Source organism: Coregonus lavaretus (genome assembly GCF_964263955.1).
Source record: "Coregonus lavaretus genome assembly, chromosome: 11".
NCBI classification, from domain to species: Eukaryota; Metazoa; Chordata; class Actinopteri; order Salmoniformes; family Salmonidae; genus Coregonus; species Coregonus lavaretus.
The window spans coordinates 61,250,435-61,274,775 of record NC_139998.1 but is presented as its reverse complement, the minus strand read 5'-3'; the positions used below and the strand labels follow the sequence as shown (position 1 = coordinate 61,274,775).

Genomic DNA, 24,341 nt, shown 5'->3' with positions numbered 1-24,341 from the left:
TGGGAGGGCGTACAGGCTGTCACTAATTAATTAATGAAACAGATAGGTGGGAGGGCGTACAGGCTGTCACTAATGTATTAATGAAACAGAGAGGTGGGAGGGCGTACAGGCTGTCACTAATGTATTAATGAAACAGATAGGTGGGAGGGCGTACAGGCTGTCACTAATGTATTAATGAAACAGATAGGTGGGAGGGCGTACAGGCTGTCACTAATTTATTAATGAAACAGATAGGTGGGAGGGCGTACAGGCTGTCACTAATTAATTAATGAAACAGATAGGTGGGAGGGCGTACAGGCGGTCACTAATGTATTAATGAAACAGATAGGTGGGAGGGCGTACAGGCTGTCACTAATGTATTAATGAAACAGATAGGTGGGAGGGCGTACAGGCTGTCACTAATGTATTAATGAAACAGATAGGTGGGAGGGCGTACAGGCTGTCACTAATGTATTAATGAAACAGATAGGTGGGAGGGCGTACAGGCTGTCACTAATTAATTAATGAAACAGATGGGTGGGAGGGCGTACAGGCGGTCACTAATGTATTAATGAAACAGATAGGTGGGAGGGCGTACAGGCTGTCACTAATGTATTAATGAAACAGATAGGTGGGAGGGCGTACAGGCTGTCACTAATGTATTAATGAAACAGATAGGTGGGAGGGCGTACAGGCTGTCACTAATGTATTAATGAAACAGATAGGTGGGAGGGCGTACAGGCTGTCACTAATGTATTAATGAAACAGATAGGTGGGAGGGCGTACAGGCTGTCACTAATTAATTAATGAAACAGATAGGTGGGAGGGCGTACAGGCGGTCACTAATGTATTAATGAAACAGATAGGTGGGAGGGCGTACAGGCTGTCACTAATGTATTAATGAAACAGATAGGTGGGAGGGCGTACAGGCTGTCACTAATTTATTAATGAAACAGATAGGTGGGAGGGCGTACAGGCTGTCACTAATTAATTAATGAAACAGATAGGTGGGAGGGCGTACAGGCGGTCACTAATGTATTAATGAAACAGATAGGTGGGAGGGCGTACAGGCTGTCACTAATGTATTAATGAAACAGATAGGTGGGAGGGCGTACAGGCTGTCACTAATGTATTAATGAAACAGATAGGTGGGAGGGCGTACAGGCTGTCACTAATTTATTAATGAAACAGATAGGTGGGAGGGCGTACAGGCTGTCACTAATTTATTAATGAAACAGATAGGTGGGAGGGCGTACAGGCTGTCACTAATTTATTAATGAAACAGATAGGTGGGAGTGCGTACAGGCTGTCACTAATTAATTAATGAAACAGATAGGTGGGAGGGCGTACAGGCTGTCACTAATTAATTAATGAATTAGATAGGTGGGAGGGCGTACAGGCTGTCACTAATTAATTAATGAAACAGATAGGTGGGAGGGCGTACAGGCTGTCACTAATTTATTAATGAACCAGATAGGTGGGAGGGCGTACAGGCTGTCACTAATGTATTAATGAAACAGATAGGTGGGAGGGCGTACAGGCTGTCACTAATTAATTAATGAAACAGATAGGTGGGAGGGCGTACAGGCTGTCACTAATTAATTAATGAAACAGATAGGTGGGAGGGCGTACAGGCTGTCACTAATTAATTAATGAAACAGATAGGTGGGAGGGCGTACAGGCTGTCACTAATTAATTAATGAAACAGATAGGTGGGAGGGCGTACAGGCTGTCACTAATGTATTAATGAAACAGAGAGGTGGGAGGGCGTACAGGCTGTCACTAATGTATTAATGAAACAGATAGGTGGGAGGGCGTACAGGCTGTCACTAATGTATTAATGAAACAGAGAGGTGGGAGGGCGTACAGGCTGTCACTAATGTATTAATGAACCAGATAGGTGGGAGGGCATACAGGCTGTCACTAATGTATTAATGAAACAGAGAGGTGGGAGGGCGTACAGGCTGTCACTAATTTGCCTAAATAGTCATGGAAACACTTCAATCACTTCAGTTTTATTCGACACAGAGGTTTTTGCAAAAACAAATGTTTTGTATGTGTGACTTCATTACATCCAGCAGTTTTTATCGACACCAGATAGTTCAATGGAAACTCACCATAGCAGGCAATTGTCGCATCTATTTTCTATGCAAACATTCAAAAAAAAAAAAAGGGTTTGAAAACAAAGCTATTAAGGTGAAGTCTTACAGCTGAAATGGTACCACAGTCCACCGGGGGGGGGGGGGGGGGGCGTAGCGTAACGGACTCTGTACCATGTTGGAATGAAGCCATATACTTTAACTTACAAAGTATTGCATCAAAAACGTGGGATTTCTCCTGAGACTAGCCATCTTCTATCACATGACATCAAACACAAGATTATCTTGATTGTCAACACAGAAAATGTGTTCACTAACTACTGCAATCGATATAAAATATGACCTGTTTGGAGATGGACAACACTGCACATTGTCCTAAACACTAATGCTTTAACCCTCTATAGAGCGTCTTCCACCTGTCTGGCAGGGGAGATCAATAGACCGACTGGATCCAGGGGAGGGGATCAGTCTGGCAGGGGACATCAACAGACCGACTGGATCCAGGGGAGGGGATCAGTCTGGCAGGGGACATCAACAGACCGACTGGATCCAGGGGAGGGGATCAGTCTGGCAGGGGACATCAACAGACCGACTGGATCCAGGGGAGGGGATCAGTCTGGCAGGGGACATCAACAGACCGACTGGATCCAGGGGAGGGGATCAGTCTGGCAGGGGACATCAACAGACCGACTGGATCCAGGGGAGGGGATCAGTCTGGCAGGGGACATCAACAGACCGACTGGATCCAGGGGAGGGGATCAGTCTGGCAGGGGACATCAACAGACCGACTGGATCCAGGGGAGGGGATCAGTCTGGCAGGGGACATCAATAGACCGACTGGATCCAGGGGAGGGGATCAGTCTGGCAGGGGACATCAACAGACCGACTGGATCCAGGGGAGGGGATCAGTCTGGCAGGGGACATCAACAGACCGACTGGATCCAGGGGAGGGGATCAGTCTGGCAGGGGACATCAATAGACCGACTGGATCCAGGGGAGGGGATCAGTCTGGCAGGGGACATCAACAGACCGACTGGATCCAGGGGAGGGGATCAGTCTGGCAGGGGACATCAACAGACCGACTGGATCCAGGGGAGGGGATCAGTCTGGCAGGGGACATCAACAGACCGACTGGATCCAGGGGAGGGGATCAGTCTGGCAGGGGACATCAACAGACCGACTGGATCCAGGGGAGGGGATCAGTCTGGCAGGGGACATCAACAGACCGACTGGATCCAGGGGAGGGGATCAGTCTGGCAGGGGACATCAACAGACCGACTGGATCCAGGGGAGGGGATCAGTCTGGCAGGGGACATCAACAGACCGACTGGATCCAGGGGAGGGGATCAGTCTGGCAGGGGAGATCAATAGACCGACTGGATCCAGGGGAGGGGATCAGTCTGGCAGGGGACATCAATAGACCGACTGGATCCAGGGGAGGGGATCAGTCTGGCAGGGGACATCAATAGACCGACTGGATCCAGGGGAGGGGATCAGTCTGGCAGGGGACATCAACAGACCGACTGGATCCAGGGGAGGGGATCAGTCTGGCAGGGGAGATCAACAGACCGACTGAATCCAGGGGAGGGGATCAGTCTGGCAGGGGACATCAATAGACCGACTGGATCCAGGGGAGGGGATCAGTCTGGCAGGGGAGATCAACAGACCGACTGAATCCAGGGGAGGGGATCACAGCACAGACTAACTGACGGGAAGGAATGGTCAACGTTGTAACAATCAATAAACTCTTAACTTAAACTTCATATATTCTTAAGGAAATATAATGCAAATACTGTGAAATAAAATGTAATATATTTATATTGTATACAAGCAGACTCTAACATGTATACTCCACATCTTAAATAGCATTTACATATATGATTCATTTGCAATTATTAACTTTGACAAAAATTATAATAATCAGAATTATATAGGTAATATTACAAATTCTATCAAATATGGAAGCTTTAAAAAGGAAAAAATGAAGACATTTATAGGCTCATCCTTTCGGCCGACTGGTCTGGGCAGCAGAGGGAGGTCAGGGGTCAGGGGTCAGGGGTCAGGGTATAGCAGCTCTCTACAGAGCAGTCTCTTTCAAGTCATTGAGATTTGGAATGCGTGAGCGTGAGGGCCGTCCGAACCCGTGTCCATTCTGGCCCCCCTTGCCTTCCTTCCCTCCATGTTGCTCGGGGTAAGGGTTTCCCTCAGCTCTGCCCAGGGCCGAGGTGTGCCAGCTGGACTCCATCTGACTAGGGAGGGGGTAGGCGGCCTGCCTGCTCTTCAGCTGAGGGGTGCTGGAGCCTGCGTGGCTCCGACCGGGACCCTCGCTGAACCCCGCTTTAGCTGAGGTGGGGTTGGGCAGGGGCTGGAAGCGCATATCAGATGGAGCCGTTTGATTGGAGGAGGAGGAGAGGTGAAGGAGCTTGCGTAGAGACTTGAGAGGCTGGCTCTGAGGGGTAAGAATACGCAATAAAACAAACATATCTGTCCAATATATGATACAGTGTTATGGAGTTATTTGTCTGTCATGTTTTAGTAGCAGATGCTACCTCAGTAGAGTTGTGAAACAACAGTGGAATGCTAGAGTTAGCTGGAGCTCTGGAAATAACTGATCTGTCTAAATAGACAGCTGTTGCCAGAAACACCCACCTACACACCTAACCCTAACCAGAAAACCAACACCCACCTACACACCTAACCAGAAAACCAACACCCACCTACACACCTAACCCTAACCAGAAAACCAACACCCACCCACACACCTAACCCTAACCAGAAAACCAACACCCACCTACACACCTAACCAGAAAACCAACACCCACCTACACACCTAACCCTAACCAGAAAACCAACACCCACCCACACACCTAACCAGAAAACCAACACCCACCCACACACCTAACCAGAAAACCAACACCCACCCACACACCTAACCAGAAAACCAACACACACCTAACCAGAAAACCAACACCCACCTACACACCTAACCCTAACCAGAAAACCAACACCCACCTACACACCTAACCAGAAAACCAACACCCACCTACACACCTAACCCTAACCAGAAAACCAACACCCACCCACACACCTAACCCTAACCAGAAAACCAACACCCACCTACACACCTAACCAGAAAACCAACACCCACCTACACACCTAACCCTAACTAGAAAACCAACACCCACCCACACACCTAACCCTAACCAGAAAACCAACACCCACCCACACACCTAACCAGAAAACCAACACCCACCCACACACCTAACCAGAAAACCAACACCCACCCACACACCTAACCAGAAAACCAACACCCACCCACACACCTAACCAGAAAACCAACACCCACCTACACACCTAACCCTAACCAGAAAACCAACACCCACCTACACACCTAACCAGAAAACCAACACCCACCTACACACCTAACCCTAACCAGAAAACCAACACCCACCCACACACCTAACCCTAACCAGAAAACCAACACCCACCTACACACCTAACCCTAACCAGAAAACCAACACCCACCCACACACCTAACCCTAACCAGAAAACCAACACCCACCTACACACCTAACCAGAAAACCAACACCCACCTACACACCTAACCCTAACCAGAAAACCAACACCCACCTACACACCTAACCAGAAAACCAACACCCACCTACACACCTAACCCTAACCCTAACCAGAAAACCAACACCCACCTACACACCTAACCAGAAAACCAACACCCACCTACACACCTAACCCTAACCAGAAAACCAACACCCACCTACACACCTAACCCTAACCAGAAAACCAACACCCACCTACACACCTAACCCTAACCAGAAAACCAACACCCACCTACACACCTAACCCTAACCAGAAAACCAACACCCACCTACACACCTAACCAGAAAACCAACACCCACCTACACACCTAACCCTAACCAGAAAACCAACACCCACCCACACACCTAGCCCTAACCAGAAAACCAACACCCACCTACACACCTAACCCTAACCAGAAAACCAACACCCACCCACACACCTAACCCTAACCAGAAAACCAACACCCACCTACACACCTAACCAGAAAACCAACACCCACCTACACACCTAACCCTAACCAGAAAACCAACACCCACCTACACACCTAACCAGAAAACCAACACCCACCTACACACCTAACCCTAACCAGAAAACCAACACCCACCTACACACCTAACCAGAAAACCAACACCCACCTACACACCTAACCCTAACCAGAAAACCAACACCCACCTACACACCTAACCCTAACCAGAAAACCAACACCCACCTACACACCTAACCCTAACCAGAAAACCAACACCCACCTACACACCTAACCCTAACCAGAAAACCAACACCCACCTACACACCTAACCAGAAAACCAACACCCACCTACACACCTAACCCTAACCAGAAAACCAACACCCACCCACACACCTAGCCCTAACCAGAAAACCAACACCCACCTACACACCTAACCCTAACCAGAAAACCAACACCCACCCACACACCTAACCCTAACCAGAAAACCAACACCCACCTACACACCTAACCAGAAAACCAACACCCACCTACACACCTAACCCTAACCAGAAAACCAACACCCACCTACACACCTAACCAGAAAACCAACACCCACCTACACACCTAACCCTAACCAGAAAACCAACACCCACCTACACACCTAACCAGAAAACCAACACCCACCTACACACCTAACCCTAACCAGAAAACCAACACCCACCTACACACCTAACCAGAAAACCAACACCCACCTACACACCTAACCCTAACCAGAAAACCAACACCCACCTACACACCTAACCAGAAAACCAACACCCACCTACACACCTAACCCACCCACTGCCCTGTAAGGCTGTAAATCCTCCAGTATTCTCCATGCCAGACTCATAGCATTCAGACTTCATTTCAACATGAACTATCTAGAAAAAGATCCATGAGGCAGTTGACATTGCTCAGGATATGGGTTAGGGCGGGGTGCGGGTTTAAGGGTCAGGGTTTACCACAGACGGAAGAGGAAGTGAGACATCCCACTCGCTGTTTGTTTCTGGTTCATATACAGTCAATACAGTATAAAAAAATAAAAATAAAATGCACTCACTAACTGTAAGTCGCTCTGGATAAGAGCATCTGCTAAATGACTAAAATGTAAAAAAATTATAAAATGTAAAAATGTAATGAACTAAGCAGACCAGACCCAGCTGCTATCGCATTGGTGTCTATGAGAGCCACGCCGCTAAGTAGACCGAAACTGACGGCTTGAGTGAACTATCTTCATTTATCCACCATCTTTGGCTTTACCTGACAGTGTGCATCAGATATTTTTTCTGATGGCCAGTTTCTCTCCCGTGATTGGTCTCTGTCTCTCTCCCGTGATTGGTCCCGCTCCTGGTTCCGGTGGTGGCTGCTCTGATGACCCGATGACCGGGCGGACTTCTGGACGACCATGTGATCCGCCCCATCACCTGGGACCTATTACCACACAGAGGTCAGAGGTTAAATGTCACCACTCAGCCCAGAACCCCAGAACATCCCCCCTGCAACCCCAGAACATCCCCCCTGCAACCCCAGAACATCCCCCCTGCAACCCCAGAACATCCCCCCTGCAACCCCAGAACAGAGGAGCCTCTGTCTGTCTGTCTGTCTGTCTGTCTGTCTGTCTGTCTGTCTGTCTGTCTGTCTGTCTGTCTGTGTGTGTGTGTCTGGCTCCTACTGGTCATCCATCTCATATTGTCAAGAACAAGAAAACATAGAGAGGAGGCATCTAGTGGGTATTCTAGTATCAGAGGAGCATTGTCACCTTTTACTGATACGATCTGATGAGTTTGACATATTCATCATATCTATTGTATCATGCAGACCATATTCAACCTTCCACAGCTACCTGGGCTCTGTCTGCAGGAATAGACCTCTGTCTTCCCTTCCTGTGTATGTCTGTGTCTCCTGTGATAATGGGATGGATCCATTGTGTCTGCTCCTGGTGATTCATTTTAAAGAGTTACCATTATGCTACAAGGTGTGGGTTGGACTGCAATAGTCCCTAAAGACCGTGGCTAACCTCTGTTCTCTCTGTCTGTAGAACTGGAGGATATTCTGGCGTACAGCAGGGAAGATAATCTGGGGTAGAGCAGGGGGGATAATCTGGAGTAGAGCAGGGGGGATATTCTGGCGTATAGCAGGGAGGATAATCTGGGGTAGAGCAGGGAGGATAATCTGGGGTAGAGCAGGGGGGATAATCTGGAGTAGAGCAGGGGGGATATTCTGGCGTATAGCAGGGAGGATAATCTGGGGTAGAGCAGGGAGGATAATCTGGGGTAGAGCAGGGAAGATAATCTGGGGTAGAGCAGGGAGGATAATCTGGAGTAGAGCGGGGAGGATATTCTGGGGTACAGCAGGGAAGATAATCTGGGGTAGAGCAGGGAGGATAATCTGGGGTAGAGCAGGGGGGATAATCTGGAGTAGAGCAGGGGGGATATTCTGGGGTACAGCAGGGAAGATAATCTGGGGTAGAGCAGGGAGGATAATCTGGAGTAGAGCAGGGGGGATAATCTGGAGTAGAGCAGGGGGGATATTCTGGGGTACAGCAGGGAAGATAATCTGGGGTAGAGCAGGGAGGATAATCTGGAGTAGAGCAGGGAGGATATTCTGGGGTACAGCAGGGAAGATAATCTGGGGTAGAGAAGGGAGGATAATCTGGGGTAGAGCAGGGGGGATAATCTGGAGTAGAGCAGGGGGGATATTCTGGGGTACAGCAGGGAAGATAATCTGGGGTAGAGCAGGGAGGATAATCTGGAGTAGAGCAGGGAGGATATTCTGGGGTACAGCGGGGAAGATAATCTGGGGTAGAGCAGGGAGGATAATCTGGGGTAGAGCAGGGGGGATAATCTGGAGTAGAGCAGGGGGGATATTCTGGGGTAGAGCAGGGAGGATATTCTGGGGTAGAGCAGGGGGGATAATCTGGGGTAGAGCAGGGGGGAAATTCTGGGGTAGAGCAAGGGGGATATTCTGGGGTACAGCAGGGAGGATATTCTGGGGTACAGCAGGGAGGATATTCTGGGGTACAGCGGGGGGTTCATCTGGGGTAGAGAAGGGAGGATATTCTGGGGTAGAGCAGGGAGGATATTCTGGGATACAGCAGGGAGGATATTCTGGGGTAGAGCAGGGAGGATATTCTGGGGTAGAGCAGGGAGGATAATCTGGGATACAGCAGGGAGGATATTCTGGGGTAGAGCAGGGAGGATATTCTGGGGTAGAGCAGGGAGGATAATCTGGGATACAGCAGGGAGGATATTCTGGGGTAGAGCAGGGGGGATATTCTGGGGTAGAGCAGGGGGGATATTCTGGGGTAGAGCAGGGAGGATATTCTGGGGTAGAGCAGGGAGGATAATCTGGGATACAGCAGGGAGGATATTCTGGGGTAGAGCGGGGAGGATATTCTGGGGTACAGCAGGGAGGATATTCTGGGATACAGCAGGGAGGATATTCTGGGATACAGCAGGGAGGATATTCTGGGGTACAGCAGGGAGGATATTCTGGGATACAGCGGGGAGGATATTCTGGGGTAGAGCTGGGAGGATATTCTGGGGTAGAGCAGGGAGGATATTCTGGGGTACAGCAGGGAGGATATTCTGGGATACAGCAGGGAGGATATTCTGGGGTAGAGCTGGGAGGATATTCTGGGGTAGAGCAGGGAGGATATTCTGGGGTACAGCAGGGGGGATATTCTGGGATACAGCAGGGGGGATATTCTGGGGTAGAGCGGGGAAGATATTCTGGGGTACAGCAGGGGGGATATTCTGGGATACAGCAGGGGGGATATTCTGGGGTAGAATAGGGAGGATATTCTGGGGTACAGCAGGGGGGATATTCTGGGGTAGAGCAGGGGGGATTTCTGGGGTAGAGCAGGGAGGATATTCTGGGGTAGAGCAGGGAGGATAATCTGGGATACAGCGGGGAGGATATTCTGGGGTAGAGCTGGGAGGATATTCTGGGGTAGAGCAGGGGGGATATTCTGGGGTACAGCAGGGAGGATATTCTGGGGTACAGCAGGGGGGATATTCTGGGGTAGAGCAGGGGGGATATTCTGGGATAGAGCAGGGAGGATATTCTGGGGTACAGCAGGGGGGATATTCTGGGGTAGAGCGGGGAGGATATTCTGGGGTACAGCAGGGGGGATATTCTGGGGTAGAGCAGGGAGGATATTCTGGGGTACAGCAGGGGGGATATTCTGGGGTAGAGTGGGGAGGATATTCTGGGATACAGCGGGGAGGATATTCTGGAGTAGAGCAGGGAGGATATTCTGGGGTACAGCAGGGGGATATTCTGGGGTACAGCAGGGGGGATATTCTGGGGTACAACATGGGGGATATTATGGGATACAGCAGGGAGGATATTCTGGGGTAGAGCAGGGAGGATATTCTGGGGTAGAGCAGGGAGGATATTCTGGGGTACAGCAGGGGGGATAATCTGGGGTAGAGCAGGGGGGATAATTTGGATACAGCAGGGGGGATGTTCTGGGGTAGAGCGGGGAGGATATTCTGGGATACAGCGGGAAGGATATTCTGGGATAGAGCAGGGAGGATATTCTTGGGTAGAGCAAGGGGGATATTCTGGGGTAGAGCAGGGAGGATATTCTGGGGTACAGCAGGGAGGATATTCTGGGATACAGCGGGGAGGATATTCTAGGGTAGAGCGGGGAGGATATTCTGGGGTAGAGCAGGGAAGATATTCTGGGATACAGCAGGGAGGATATTCTGGGGTACAGCAGGGAGGATAGTCTGGGATACAGCAGGGAGGATATTCTGGGGTAGAGCGGGGAGGATATTCTGGGGTACAGCAGGGGGGATATTCTGGGGTACAGCAGGGGGGATATTCTGGGGTACAGCGGGGAGGATATTCTGGGGTAGAGCAGGGAGGATATTCTGGGGTACAACATGGGGATATTCTGGGGTACAGCAGGGGGGATATTCTGGGGTACAGCAGGGAGGATATTCTGGGATACAGCGGGGAGGATATTCTGGGATACAGCAGGGAGGATATTCTGGGGTAGAGCAGGGAGGATATTCTGGGGTACAACATGGGGATATTCTGGGGTAGAGCAGGGGGGATATTCTGGGGTAGAGCGGGGAGGATATTCTGGGATACAGCAGGTGGGATATTCTGGGATACAGCAGAGAGGATATTCTGGGATACAGCAGGGGGGATATTCTGTGATACAGCAGGGAGGATATTCTGGGGTAGAGCAGGGAGGATATTCTGGGGTAGAGCAGGGGGGATATTCTGTGATACAGCTGGGAGGATATTCTGGGGTAGAGCAGGGAGGATATTCTGGGGTAGAGCAGGGAGGATAATCTGGGGTAGAGCAGGGGGGATAATCTGGGATACAGCGGGGAGGATATTCTGGGGTAGAGCGGGGAGGATATTCTGGGGTACAGCAGGGAGGATAATCTGGGGTAGAGCGGGGAAGATATTCTGGGGTACAGCAGGGAGGATAATCTGGGGTAGAGCAGGGGGGATAATCTGGGATACAGCAGGGGGGATATTCTGGGGTAGAGCGGGGAAGATATTCTGGGGTAGAGCGGGGAGGATATTCTGGGGTACAGCAGGGAGGATAATCTGGGGTAGAGCAGGGGGGATAATCTGGGATACAGCAGGGAGGATATTCTGGGGTAGAGCGGGGAAGATATTCTGGGGTAGAGCGGGGAGGATATTCTGGGATACAGCACGGAGGATATTCTGGGGTAGAGCGGGGAGGATATTCTGGGGTACAGCAGGGAGGATAATCTGGGGTAGAGCAGGGGGGATAATCTGGGATACAGCAGGGGGGATATTCTGGGGTAGAGCGGGGAAGATATTCTGGGGTAGAGCGGGGAGGATATTCTGGGATACAGCACGGAGGATATTCTGGGGTAGAGCGGGGAGGATATTCTGGGGTACAGCAGGGAGGATAATCTGGGGTAGAGCAGGGGGGATAATCTGGGATACAGCAGGGGGGATATTCTGGGGTAGAGCGGGGAAGATATTCTGGGGTAGAGCGGGGAGGATATTCTGGGATACAGCACGGAGGATATTCTGGGGTAGAGCGGGGAGGATATTCTGGGGTACAGCAGGGAGGATATTCTGGGGTACAGCAGGGGGGATATTCTGGGGTAGAGCGGGGAGGATATTCTGGGGTACAGCAGGGGGGATATTCTGGGGTAGAGCGGGGAGGATAGGGTTAGTGATGTGATTAAAGTACACTATAAGAGTACGCTATAGGTCTACATACTAATCTCCCTGATGACATCGTGGTTGATCACTTGATGGATCTGGTTGGTTCTAGTTTCATAATGATCATAATGATTAGAGACCAGACAGGAGGAGATGAATTACAGAGAGGAGAGGAGACACCATGGGGTTAGACTAGTACTGTAGAGAGGAGAGGAGACACCATGGGGTTAGACTAGTACTGTAGAGAGGAGAGGAGACACCATGGGGTTAGACTAGTACTGTAGAGAGGAGACACCATGGGGTTAGACTAGTACTGTAGAGAGGAGACACCATGGGGTTAGACTAGTACTGTAGAGAGGAGAGGAGACACCATGGGGTTAGACTAGTACTGTAGAGAGGAGACACCATGGGGTTAGACTAGTACTGTAGAGAGGAGAGGAGACACCATGGGGTTAGACTAGTACTGTAGAGAGGAGAGGAGACACCATGGGGTTAGACTAGTACTGTAGAGAGGAGAGGAGACACCATGGGGTTAGACTAGTACTGTAGAGAGGAGAGGAGACACCATGGGGTTAGACTAGTACTGTAGAGAGGAGAGGAGACACCATGGGGTTAGACTAGTACTGTAGAGAGGAGAGGAGACACCATGGGGTTAGACTAGTACTGTAGAGAGGAGAGGAGACACCATGGGGTTAGACTAGTACTGTAGAGAGGAGAGGAGACACCATGGGGTTAGACTAGTACTGTAGAGAGGAGAGGAGACACCATGGGGTTAGACTAGTACTGTAGAGAGGAGAGGAGACACCATGGGGTTAGACTAGTACTGTAGAGAGGAGACACCATGGGGTTAGACTAGTACTGTAGAGAGGAGAGGAGACACCATGGGGTTAGACTAGTACTGTAGAGAGGAGAGGAGACACCATGGGGTTAGACTAGTACTGTAGAGAGGAGAGGAGACACCATGGGGTTAGACTAGTACTGTAGAGAGGAGAGGAGACACCATGGGGTTAGACTAGTACTGTAGAGAGGAGAGGAGACACCATAGGGTTAGACTAGTACTGTAGAGAGGAGAGGAGACACCATGGGGTTAGACTAGTACTGTAGAGAGGAGAGGAGACACCATGGGGTTAGACTAGTACTGTAGAGAGGAGAGGAGACACCATGGGGTTAGACTAGTACTGTAGAGAGGAGAGGAGACACCATGGGGTTAGACTAGTACTGTAGAGAGGAGAGGAGACACCATGGGGTTAGACTAGTACTGTAGAGAGGGAGAGGAGACACCATGGGGTTAGACTAGTACTGTAGAGAGGAGAGGAGACACCATGGGGTTAGACTAGTACTGTAGAGAGGAGAGGAGACACCCATGGGGTTAGACTAGTACTGTAGAGAGGAGAGGAGACACCATGGGGTTAGACTAGTACTGTAGAGAGGAGAGGAGACACCATGGGGTTAGACTAGTACTGTAGAGAGGAGAGGAGACACCATGGGGTTAGACTAGTACTGTAGAGAGGAGAGGAGACACCATGGGGTTAGACTAGTACTGTAGAGAGGAGAGGAGACACCATGGGGTTAGACTAGTACTGTAGAGAGGAGAGGAGACACCATGGGGTTAGACTAGTACTGTAGAGAGGAGAGGAGACACCATGGGGTTAGACTAGTACTGTAGAGAGGAGAGGAGACACCATGGGGTTAGACTAGTACTGTAGAGAGGAGAGGGACACCATGGGTTAGACTAGTACTGTAGAGAGGAGAGAGACACCATGGGGTTAGACTAGTACTGTAGAGAGGAGAGGAGACACCATGGGTTAGACTAGTACTGTAGAGAGGAGAGGAGACACCATGGGGTTAGACTAGTACTGTAAGAGAGAGGAGACACCATGGGGTTAGACTAGTACTGTAGAGAGGAGAGGAGACACCATGGGGGGTTAGACTAGTACTGTAGAGAGGAGAGGAGACACCATGGGGTTAGACTAGTACTGTAGAGAGGAGAGGAGACACCATGGGGTTAGACTAGTACTGTAGAGAGGAGAGGAGACACCATGGGGTTAGACTAGTACTGTAGAGAGGAGAGGAGACACCATGGGGTTAGACTAGTACTGTAGAGAGGAGAGGAGACACCATGGGGTTAGACTAGTACTGTAGAGAGGAGAGGAGACACCATGGGGTTAGACTAGTACTGTAGAGAGGAGAGGAGACACCATGGGGTTAGACTAGTACTGTAGAGAGGAGAGGAGACACCATAGGGTTAGACTAGTACTGTAGAGAGGAGAGGAGACACCATGGGGTTAGACTAGTACTGTAGAGAGGAGAGGAGACACCATGGGGTTAGACTAGTACTGTAGAGAGGAGAGGAGACACCATGGGGTTAGACTAGTACTGTAGAGAGGAGAGGAGACACCATGGGGTTAGACTAGTACTGTAGAGAGGAGAGGAGACACCATGGGGTTAGACTAGTACTGTAGAGAGGAGAGGAGACACCATGGGGTTAGACTAGTACTGTAGAGAGGAGAGGAGGACACCATGGGGTTAGACTAGTACTGTAGAGAGGAGAGGAGACACCATGGGGTTAGACTAGTACTGTAGAGAGGAGAGGAGACACCATGGGGTTAGACTAGTACTGTAGAGAGGAGAGGAGACACCATGGGGTTAGACTAGTACTGTAGAGAGGAGAGGAGACACCATGGGTTAGACTAGTACTGTAGAGAGGAGAGGAGACACCATGGGGTTAGACTAGTACTGTAGAGAGGAGAGGAGACACCATGGGGTTAGACTAGTACTGTAGAGAGGAGAGGAGACACCATGGGGTTAGACTAGTACTGTAGAGAGGAGAGGAGACACCATGGGGTTAGACTAGTACTGTAGAGAGGAGAGGAGACACCATGGGGTTAGACTAGTACTGTAGAGAGGAGAGGAGACACCATGGGGTTAGACTAGTACTCGTAGAGAGGAGAGGAGACACCATGGGGTTAGACTAGTACTGTAGAGAGGAGAGGAGACACCATGGGGTTAGACTAGCTACTGTAGAGAGGAGAGGAGACACATGGGGTTAGACTAGTACTGTAGAGAGGAGAGGAGACACCATGGGGTTAGACTAGTACTGTAGAGAGGAGAGGAGACACCATGGGGTTAGACTAGTACTGTAGAGAGGAGAGGAGACACCATGGGGTTAGACTAGTACTGTAGAGAGGAGAGGAGACACCATGGGGTTAGACTAGTACTGTAGAGAGGAGAGGAGACACCATGGGGTTAGACTAGTACTGTAGAGAGGAGAGGAGACACCATGGGGTTAGACTAGTACTGTAGAGAGGAGAGGAGACACCATGGGGTTAGACTAGTACTGTAGAGAGGAGAGGAGACAACCATGGGGTTAGACTAGTACTGTAGAGAGGAGAGGAGACACCATGGGGTTAGACTAGTACTGTAGAGAGGAGAGGAGACACCATGGGGTTAGACTAGTACTGTAGAGAGGAGAGGAGACACCATGGGGGTTAGACTAGTACTGTAGAGAGGAGAGGAGACACCATGGGGTTAGACTAGTACTGTAGAGAGGAGAGGAGACACCATGGGGTTAGACTAGTACTGTAGAGAGGAGAGGAGACACCATGGGGTTAGACTAGTACTGTAGAGAGGAGAGGAGAGACACCATGGGGTTAGACTAGTACTGTAGAGAGGAGAGGAGACACCATGGGTTAGACTAGTACTGTAGAGAGGAGAGGAGACACCATGGGGGTTAGACTAGTACTGTAGAGAGGAGAGGAGACACCATGGGGTTAGACTAGTACTGTAGAGAGGAGAGGAGACACCATGGGGTTAGACTAGTACTGTAGAGAGGAGAGGAGACACCATGGGGTTAGACTAGTACTGTAGAGAGGAGAGGAGACACCATGGGGTTAGACTAGTACTGTAGAGAGGAGAGGAGACACCATGGGGTTAGACTAGTACTGTAGAGAGGAGAGAGACACCATGGGGTTAGACTAGTACTGTAGAGAGGAGAGGAGACAACCATGGGGTTAGACTAGTACTGTAGAGAGGAGAGGAGACACCATGGGGTTAGACTAGTACTGTAGAGAGGAGAGGAGACACCATGGGGTTAGACTAGTACTGTAGAGAGGAGAGGAGACACCATGGGGTTAGACTAGTACTGTAGAGAGGAGAGGAGACACCATGGGGTTAGACTAGTACTGTAGAGAGGAGAGGAGACACCATGGGGTTAGACTAGTACTGTAGAGAGGAGAGGAGACACCATGGGGTTAGACTAGTACTGTAGAGAGGAGAGAGACCACCATGGGGTTAGACTAGTACTGTAGAGAGGAGAGGAGACACATGGGGTTAGACTAGTACTGTAGAGAGGAGAGGAGACACCATGGGGTTAGACTAGTACTGTAGAGAGGAGAGGAGACACCATGGGGTTAGACTAGTACTGTAGAGAGGAGAGGAGGACACCATGGGGTTAGACTAGTACTGTAGAGAGGAGAGGAGACACCATGGGGTTAGACTAGTACTGTAGAGAGGAGAGGAGACACCATGGGGTTAGACTAGTACTGTAGAGAGGAGAGGAGACACCATGGGGTTAGACTAGTACTGTAGAGAGGAGAGGAGACACCATGGGGGTTAGACTAGTACTGTAGAGAGGAGAGGAGACACCATGGGGTTAGACTAGTACTGTAGAGAGGAGAGGAGACACCATGGGGTTAGACTAGTACTGTAGAGAGGAGAGGAGACACCATGGGGTTAGACTAGTACTGTAGAGAGGAGAGGAGACACCATGGGGTTAGACTAGTACTGTAGAGAGGAGAGGAGACACCATGGGGTTAGACTAGTACTGTAGAGAGGAGAGGAGACACCATGGGGTTAGACTAGTACTGTAGAGAGGAGAGGAGACACCATGGGGTTAGACTAGTACTGTAGAGAGGAGAGGAGACACCATGGGGTTAGACTAGTACTGTAGAGAGGAGAGGAGACACCATGGGGTTAGACTAGTACTGTAGAGAGGAGAGGAGACACCATGGGGTTAGACTAGTACTGTAGAGAGGAGAGGAGACACCATGGGGTTAGACTAGTACTGTAGAGAGGAGAGGAGACACCATGGGTTAGACTAGTACTGTAGAGAGGAGAGGAGACACCATGGGGTTAGACTAGTACTGTAGAGAGGAGAGGAGACACCATGGGGTTAGACTAGTACTGTAGAGAGGAGAGGAGACACCATGGGGTTAGACTAGTACTGTAGAGAGGAGAGGAGACACCATGGGGTTAGACTAGTACTGTAGAGAGGAGAGGAGACACCATGGGGTTAGACTAGTACTGTAGAGAGGAGAGGAGACACCATGGGGGTTAGACTAGTACTGTAGAGAGGAGAGGAGACACCATGGGTTAGACTAGTACTGTAGAGAGGAGAGGAGACACCATGGGGTTAGACTAGTACTGTAGAGAGGAGAGGAGACACCATGGGGTTAGACTAGTACTGTAGAGAGGAGAGGAGACACCATGGGGTTAGACTAGTACTGTAGAGAGGAGAGGAGACACCATGGGGTTAGACTAGTACTGTAGAGAGGAGAGGAGACACCATGGGGTTAGACTAGTACTGTAGAGAGGAGAGGAGACACCATGGGGTTAGACTAGTACTGTAGAACGAGGAGAGGAGACACCATGGGGTTAGACTAGTACTGTAGAGAGGAGAGGAGACACCATGGGGTTAGACTAGTACTGTAGAGAGGAGAGGAGACACCATGGGGTTAGACTAGTACTGTAGAGAGGAGAGGAGACACCATGGGGTTAGACTAGTACTGTAGAGAGGAGAGGAGACACCATGGGGTTAGACTAGTACTGTAGAGAGGAGAGGAGACACCATGGGGTTAGACTAGTACTGTAGAGAGGAGAGGAGACACCATGGGGTTAGACTAGTACTGTAGAGAGGAGAGGAGACACCATGGGGTTAGACTAGTACTGTAGAGAGGAGAGGAGACACCATGGGGTTAGACTAGTACTGTAGAGAGGAGAAGGAGGACACCATGGGTTATAGACTAGTACTGTAGAGAGGAGAGGAGACACCATGGGGTTAGACTAGTACTGTAGAGAGGAGAGGAGACACCATGGGTTAGACTAGTACTGTAGAGAGGAGAGGAGACACCATGGGGTTAGACTAGTACTGTAGAGAGGAGAGGAGACACCATGGGGTTAGACTAGTACTGTAGAGGGGAGACACATGGGGTTAGACTAGTACTGTAGAGAGGAGAGGAGACACCATGGGGTTAGACTAGTACTGTAGAGAGGAGAGGAGACACCATGGGGTTAGACTAGTACTGTAGAGAGGAGAGGAGACACCATGGGGTTAGACTAGTACTGTAGAGAGGAGAGGAGACACCATGGGGTTAGACTAGTACTGTAGAGAGGAGAGGAGACACCATGGGGTTAGACTAGTACTGTAGAGAGGAGAGGAGACACCATGGGGTTAGACTAGTACTGTAGAGAGGAGAGGAGACACCATGGGGTTAGACTAGTACTGTAGCAGAGGAGAGGAGACACCATGGGGTTAGACTAGTACTGTAGAGAGGAGAGGAGACACCATGGGGTTAGACTAGTACTGTAGAGAGGAGAGGAGACACCATGGGGTTAGACTAGTACTGTAGAGAGGAGAGGAGACACCATGGGGTTAGACTAGTACTGTAGAGAGGAGAGGAGACACCATGGGGTTAGACTAGTACTGTAGAGAGGAGAGGAGACACCATGGGGTTAGACTAGTACTGTAGAGAGGAGAGGAGACACCATGGGGTTAGACTAGTACTGTAGAGAGAGGACACCATGGGTTAGACTAGTACTGTAGAGAGGAGAGGAGACACCATGGGGTTAGACTAGTACTGTAGAGAGGAGAGGAGACACCATGGGGTTAGACTAGTACTGTAGAGAGGAGAGGAGACACCATGGGGTTAGACTAGTACTGTAGAGAGGAGAGGAGACACCATGGGGTTAGACTAGTACTGTAGAGAGGAGAGGAGACACCATGGGGTTAGACTAGTACTGTAGAGAGGAGAGGAGACACCATGGGGTTAGACTAGTACTGTAGAGAGGAGAGGAGACACCATGGGGTTAGACTAGTACTGTAGAGAGGAGAGGAGACACCATGGGGTTAGACTAGTACTGTAGAGAGGAGAGGAGACACCATGGGGTTAGACTAGTACTGTAGAGAGGAGAGGAGACACCATGGGGTTAGACTAGTACTGTAGAGAGGAGAGGAGACACCATGGGGTTAGACTAGTACTGTAGAGAGGGAGAGGAGACACCATGGGGTTAGACTAGTACTGTAGAGAGGAGAGGAGACACCATGGGTTAGACTAGTACTGTAGAGAGGAGAGGAGACACCATGGGTTAGACTAGTACTGTAGAGAGGAGAGGAGACACCATGGGGTTAGACTAGTACTGTAGAGAGGAGAGGAGACACCATGGGGTTAGACTAGTACTGTAGAGAGGAGAGGAGACACCATGGGGTTAGACTAGTACTGTAGAGAGGAGAGGAGACACCATGGGGTTAGACTAGTACTGTAGAGAGGAGAGGAGACACCATGGGGTTAGACTAGTACTGTAGAGAGGAGAGGAGACACCATGGGGTTAGACTAGTACTGTAGAGAGGAGAGGAGACACCATGGGGTTAGACTAGTACTGTAGAGAGGAGAGGAGACACCATGGGGTTAGACTAGTACTGTAGAGAGGAGAGGAGACACCATGGGGTTAGACTAGTACTGTAGAGAGGAGAGGAGACACCATGGGGTTAGACTAGTACTGTAGAGAGGAGAGGAGACACCATGGGGTTAGACTAGTACTGTAGAGAGGAGAGGAGACACATGGGGTTAGACTAGTACTGTAGAGAGGAGAGGAGACACCATGGGGTTAGACTAGTACTGTAGAGAGGAGAGGAGACACCATTGGGTTAGACTAGTACTGTAGAGAGGAGAGGAGACACCATGGGGTTAGACTAGTACTGTAGAGAGGAGAGGAGACACCATGGGGTTAGACTAGTACTGTAGAGAGGAGAGGAGACACCATGGGGTTAGACTAGTACTGTAGAGAGGAGAGGAGACACCATGGGGTTAGACTAGTACTGTAGAGAGGAGAGGAGACACCATGGGGTTAGACTAGTACTGTAGAGAGGAGAGGAGACACCATGGGGTTAGACTAGTACTGTAGAGAGGAGAGGAGACACCATGGGGTTAGACTAGTACTGTAGAGAGGAGAGGAGACACCATGGGGTTAGACTAGTACTGTAGAGAGGAGAGGAGACACCATGGGGTTAGACTAGTACTGTAGAGAGGAGAGGAGACACCATAGGGTTAGACTAGTACTGTAGAGAGGGAGAGGAGACACCATGGGGTTAGACTAGTACTGTAGAGAGGAGAGGAGACACCATGGGGTTAGACTAGTACTGTAGAGAGAGGAGACACCATGGGGTTAGACTAGTACTGTAGAGGAGAGGAGACACCATGGGGTTAGACTAGTACTGTAGAGAGGAGAGGAGACACCATGGGGTTAGACTAGTACTGTAGAGAGGAGAGGAGACACCATGGGGTTAGACTAGTACTGTAGAGAGGAGAGGAGACACCATGGGGTTAGACTAGTACTGTAGAGAGGAGAGGAGACACCATGGGGTTAGACTAGTACTGTAGAGAGGAGAGGAGACACCATGGGGTTAGACTAGTACTGTAGAGAGGAGAGGAGACACCATGGGGTTAGACTAGTACTGTAGAGAGGAGAGGAGACACCATGGGGTTAGACTAGTACTGTAGAGAGGAGAGGAGACACCATGGGGTTAGACTAGTACTGTAGAGAGGAGAGGAGACACCATGGGGTTAGACTAGTACTGTAGAGAGGAGAGGAGACACCATGGGGTTAGACTAGTACTGTAGAGAGGAGAGGAGACACCATGGGGTTAGACTAGTACTGTAGAGAGGAGAGGAGACACCATGGGGTTAGACTAGTACTGTAGAGAGGAGAGGAGACACCATGGGGTTAGACTAGTACTGTAGAGAGGAGAGGAGACACCATGGGGTTAGACTAGTACTGTAGAGAGGAGAGGAGACACCATGGGGTTAGACTAGTACTGTAGAGAGGAGAGGAGACACCATGGGTTAGACTAGTACTGTAGAGAGGAGAGGAGACACCATGGGGTTAGACTAGTACTGTAGAGAGGAGAGGAGACACCATGGGGTTAGACTAGTACTGTAGAGAGGAGAGGAGACACCATGGGGTTAGACTAGTACTGTAGAGAGGAGAGGAGACACCATGGGGTTAGACTAGTACTGTAGAGAGGAGAGGAGACACCATGGGGTTAGACTAGTACTGTAGAGAGGAGAGGAGACACCATGGGGTTAGACTAGTACTGTAGAGAGGAGAGGAGACACCATGGGGTTAGACTAGTACTGTAGAGAGGAGAGGAGACACCATGGGGTTAGACTAGTACTGTAGAGAGGAGAGGAGACACCATGGGGTTAGACTAGTACTGTAGAGAGGAGAGGAGACACCATGGGGTTAGACTAGTACTGTAGAGAGGAGAGGAGACACCATGGGGTTAGACTAGTACTGTAGAGAGGAGAGGAGACACCATGGGGTTAGACTAGTACTGTAGAGAGGAGAGGAGACACCATGGGGTTAGACTAGTACTGTAGAGAGGAGAGGAGACACCATGGGGTTAGACTAGTACTGTAGAGAGGAGAGGAGACACCATGGGGTTAGACTAGTACTGTAGAGAGGAGAGGAGACACCATGGGGTTAGACTAGTACTGTAGAGAGGAGAGGAGACACCATGGGGTTAGACTAGTACTGTAGAGAGGAGAGGAGACACCATGGGGTTAGACTAGTACTGTAGAGAGGAGAGGAGACACCATGGGGTTAGACTAGTACTGTAGAGAGGAGAGGAGACACCATGGGGTTAGACTAGTACTGTAGAGAGGAGAGGAGACACCATGGGGTTAGACTAGTACTGTAGAGAGGAGAGGAGACACCATGGGGTTAGACTAGTACTGTAGAGAGGAGAGGAGACACCATGGGGTTAGACTAGTACTGTAGAGAGGAGAGGAGACACCATGGGGTTAGACTAGTACTGTAGAGAGGAGAGGAGACACCATGGGGTTAGACTAGTACTGTAGAGAGGAGAGGAGACACCATGGGTTAGACTAGTACTGTAGAGAGGAGAGAGACACCATGGGGTTAGACTAGTACTGTAGAGAGGAGAGGAGACACCATGGGGTTAGACTAGTACTGTAGAGAGGAGAGGAGACACCATGGGGTTAGACTAGTACTGTAGAGAGGAGAGGAGACACCATGGGGTTAGACTAGTACTGTAGAGAGGAGAGGAGACACCATGGGGTTAGACTAGTACTGTAGAGAGGAGAGGAGACACCATGGGGTTAGACTAGTACTGTAGAGAGGAGAGGAGACACCATGGGGTTAGACTAGTACTGTAGAGAGGAGAGGAGACACCATGGGGTTAGACTAGTACTGTAGAGAGGAGAGGAGACACCATGGGGTTAGACTAGTACTGTAGAGAGGAGAGGAGACCACCATGGGGTTAGACTAGTACTGTAGAGAGGAGAGGAGACACCATGGGGTTAGACTAGTACTGTAGAGAGGAGAGGACACCATGGGTTAGACTAGTACTGTAGAGAGGAGAGGAGACACCATGGGTTAGACTAGTACTGTAGAGAGGAGAGGAGACACCATGGGGTTAGACTAGTACTGTAGAGAGGAGAGGAGACACCATGGGGTTAGACTAGTACTGTAGAGAGGAGAGGAGACACCATGGGGTTAGACTAGTACTGTAGAGAGGAGAGGAGACACCATGGGGTTAGACTAGTACTGTAGAGAGGAGAGGAGACACCATGGGGTTAGACTAGTACTGTAGAGAGGAGAGGAGACACCATGGGGTTAGACTAGTACTGTAGAGAGGAGAGGAGACACCATGGGGTTAGACTAGTACTGTAGAGAGGAGAGGAGACACCATGGGGTTAGACTAGTACTGTAGAGAGGAGAGGAGACACCATGGGGTTAGACTAGTACTGTAGAGAGGAGAGGAGACACCATGGGGTTAGACTAGTACTGTAGAGAGGAGAGGAGACACCATGGGGTTAGACTAGTACTGTAGAGAGGAGAGGAGACACCATGGGGTTAGACTAGTACTGTAGAGAGGAGAGGAGACACCATGGGGTTAGACTAGTACTGTAGAGAGGAGAGAGACACCATGGGTTAGACTAGTACTGTAGAGAGGAGAGGAGACACCATGGGGTTAGACTAGTACTGTAGAGAGGAGAGGAGACACCATGGGTTAGACTAGTACTGTAGAGAGGAGAGGAGACACCATGGGGTTAGACTAGTACTGTAGAGAGGAGAGGAGACACCATGGGGTTAGACTAGTACTGTAGAGAGGAGAGGAGACACCATGGGGTTAGACTAGTACTGTAGAGAGGAGAGGAGACACCATGGGGTTAGACTAGTACTGTAGAGAGGAGAGGAGACACCATGGGGTTAGACTAGTACTGTAGAGAGGAGAGGAGACACATGGGGTTAGACTAGTACTGTAGAGAGGAGAGGAGACACCATGGGGTTAGACTAGTACTGTAGAGAGGAGAGGAGACACCATGGGGTTAGACTAGTACTGTAGAGAGGAGAGGAGACACCATGGCGGTTAGACTAGTACTGTAGAGAGGAGAGGAGACACCATGGGGTTAGACTAGTACTGTAGAGAGGAGAGGAGACACCATGGGGTTAGACTAGTACTGTAGAGAGGAGAGGAGACACCATGGGGTTAGACTAGTACTGTAGAGAGGAGAGGAGACACCATGGGGTTAGACTAGTACTGTAGAGAGGAGAGGAGACACCATGGGGTTAGACTAGTACTGTAGAGAGGAGAGGAGACACCATGGGGTTAGACTAGTACTGTAGAGAGGAGAGGAGACACCATGGGGTTAGACTAGTACTGTAGAGAGGAGAGGAGACACCATGGGGTTTGACTAGACAATGGGTTGACTAGTACT

At 50.1% G+C, this 24,341-nt stretch overlaps 1 protein-coding gene across 1 annotated transcript in view; it reads right to left on the bottom strand.

Annotated features, from left to right (window-relative positions):
- Nucleotides 1–4,155: 4,155 nt before the first annotated feature.
- Nucleotides 4,156–24,341, bottom strand: part of LOC311137618 (cyclin-dependent kinase-like 5) — a gene marked incomplete at its 3' end in the record, with an annotated part of 239,460 nt that continues 219,274 nt past the window's right edge. The window contains exons 15-17 of the mRNA XM_084172120.1: nucleotides 8,218–9,191; nucleotides 7,417–7,587; nucleotides 4,156–4,527 (exon numbers count right to left, since the gene is read on the bottom strand). Of these exons, the coding sequence (XP_084028246.1) occupies nucleotides 4,156–4,527; nucleotides 7,417–7,587; nucleotides 8,218–9,191 (1,517 nt within the window). The remainder of the gene's footprint in view (nucleotides 4,528–7,416; nucleotides 7,588–8,217; nucleotides 9,192–24,341) is intronic.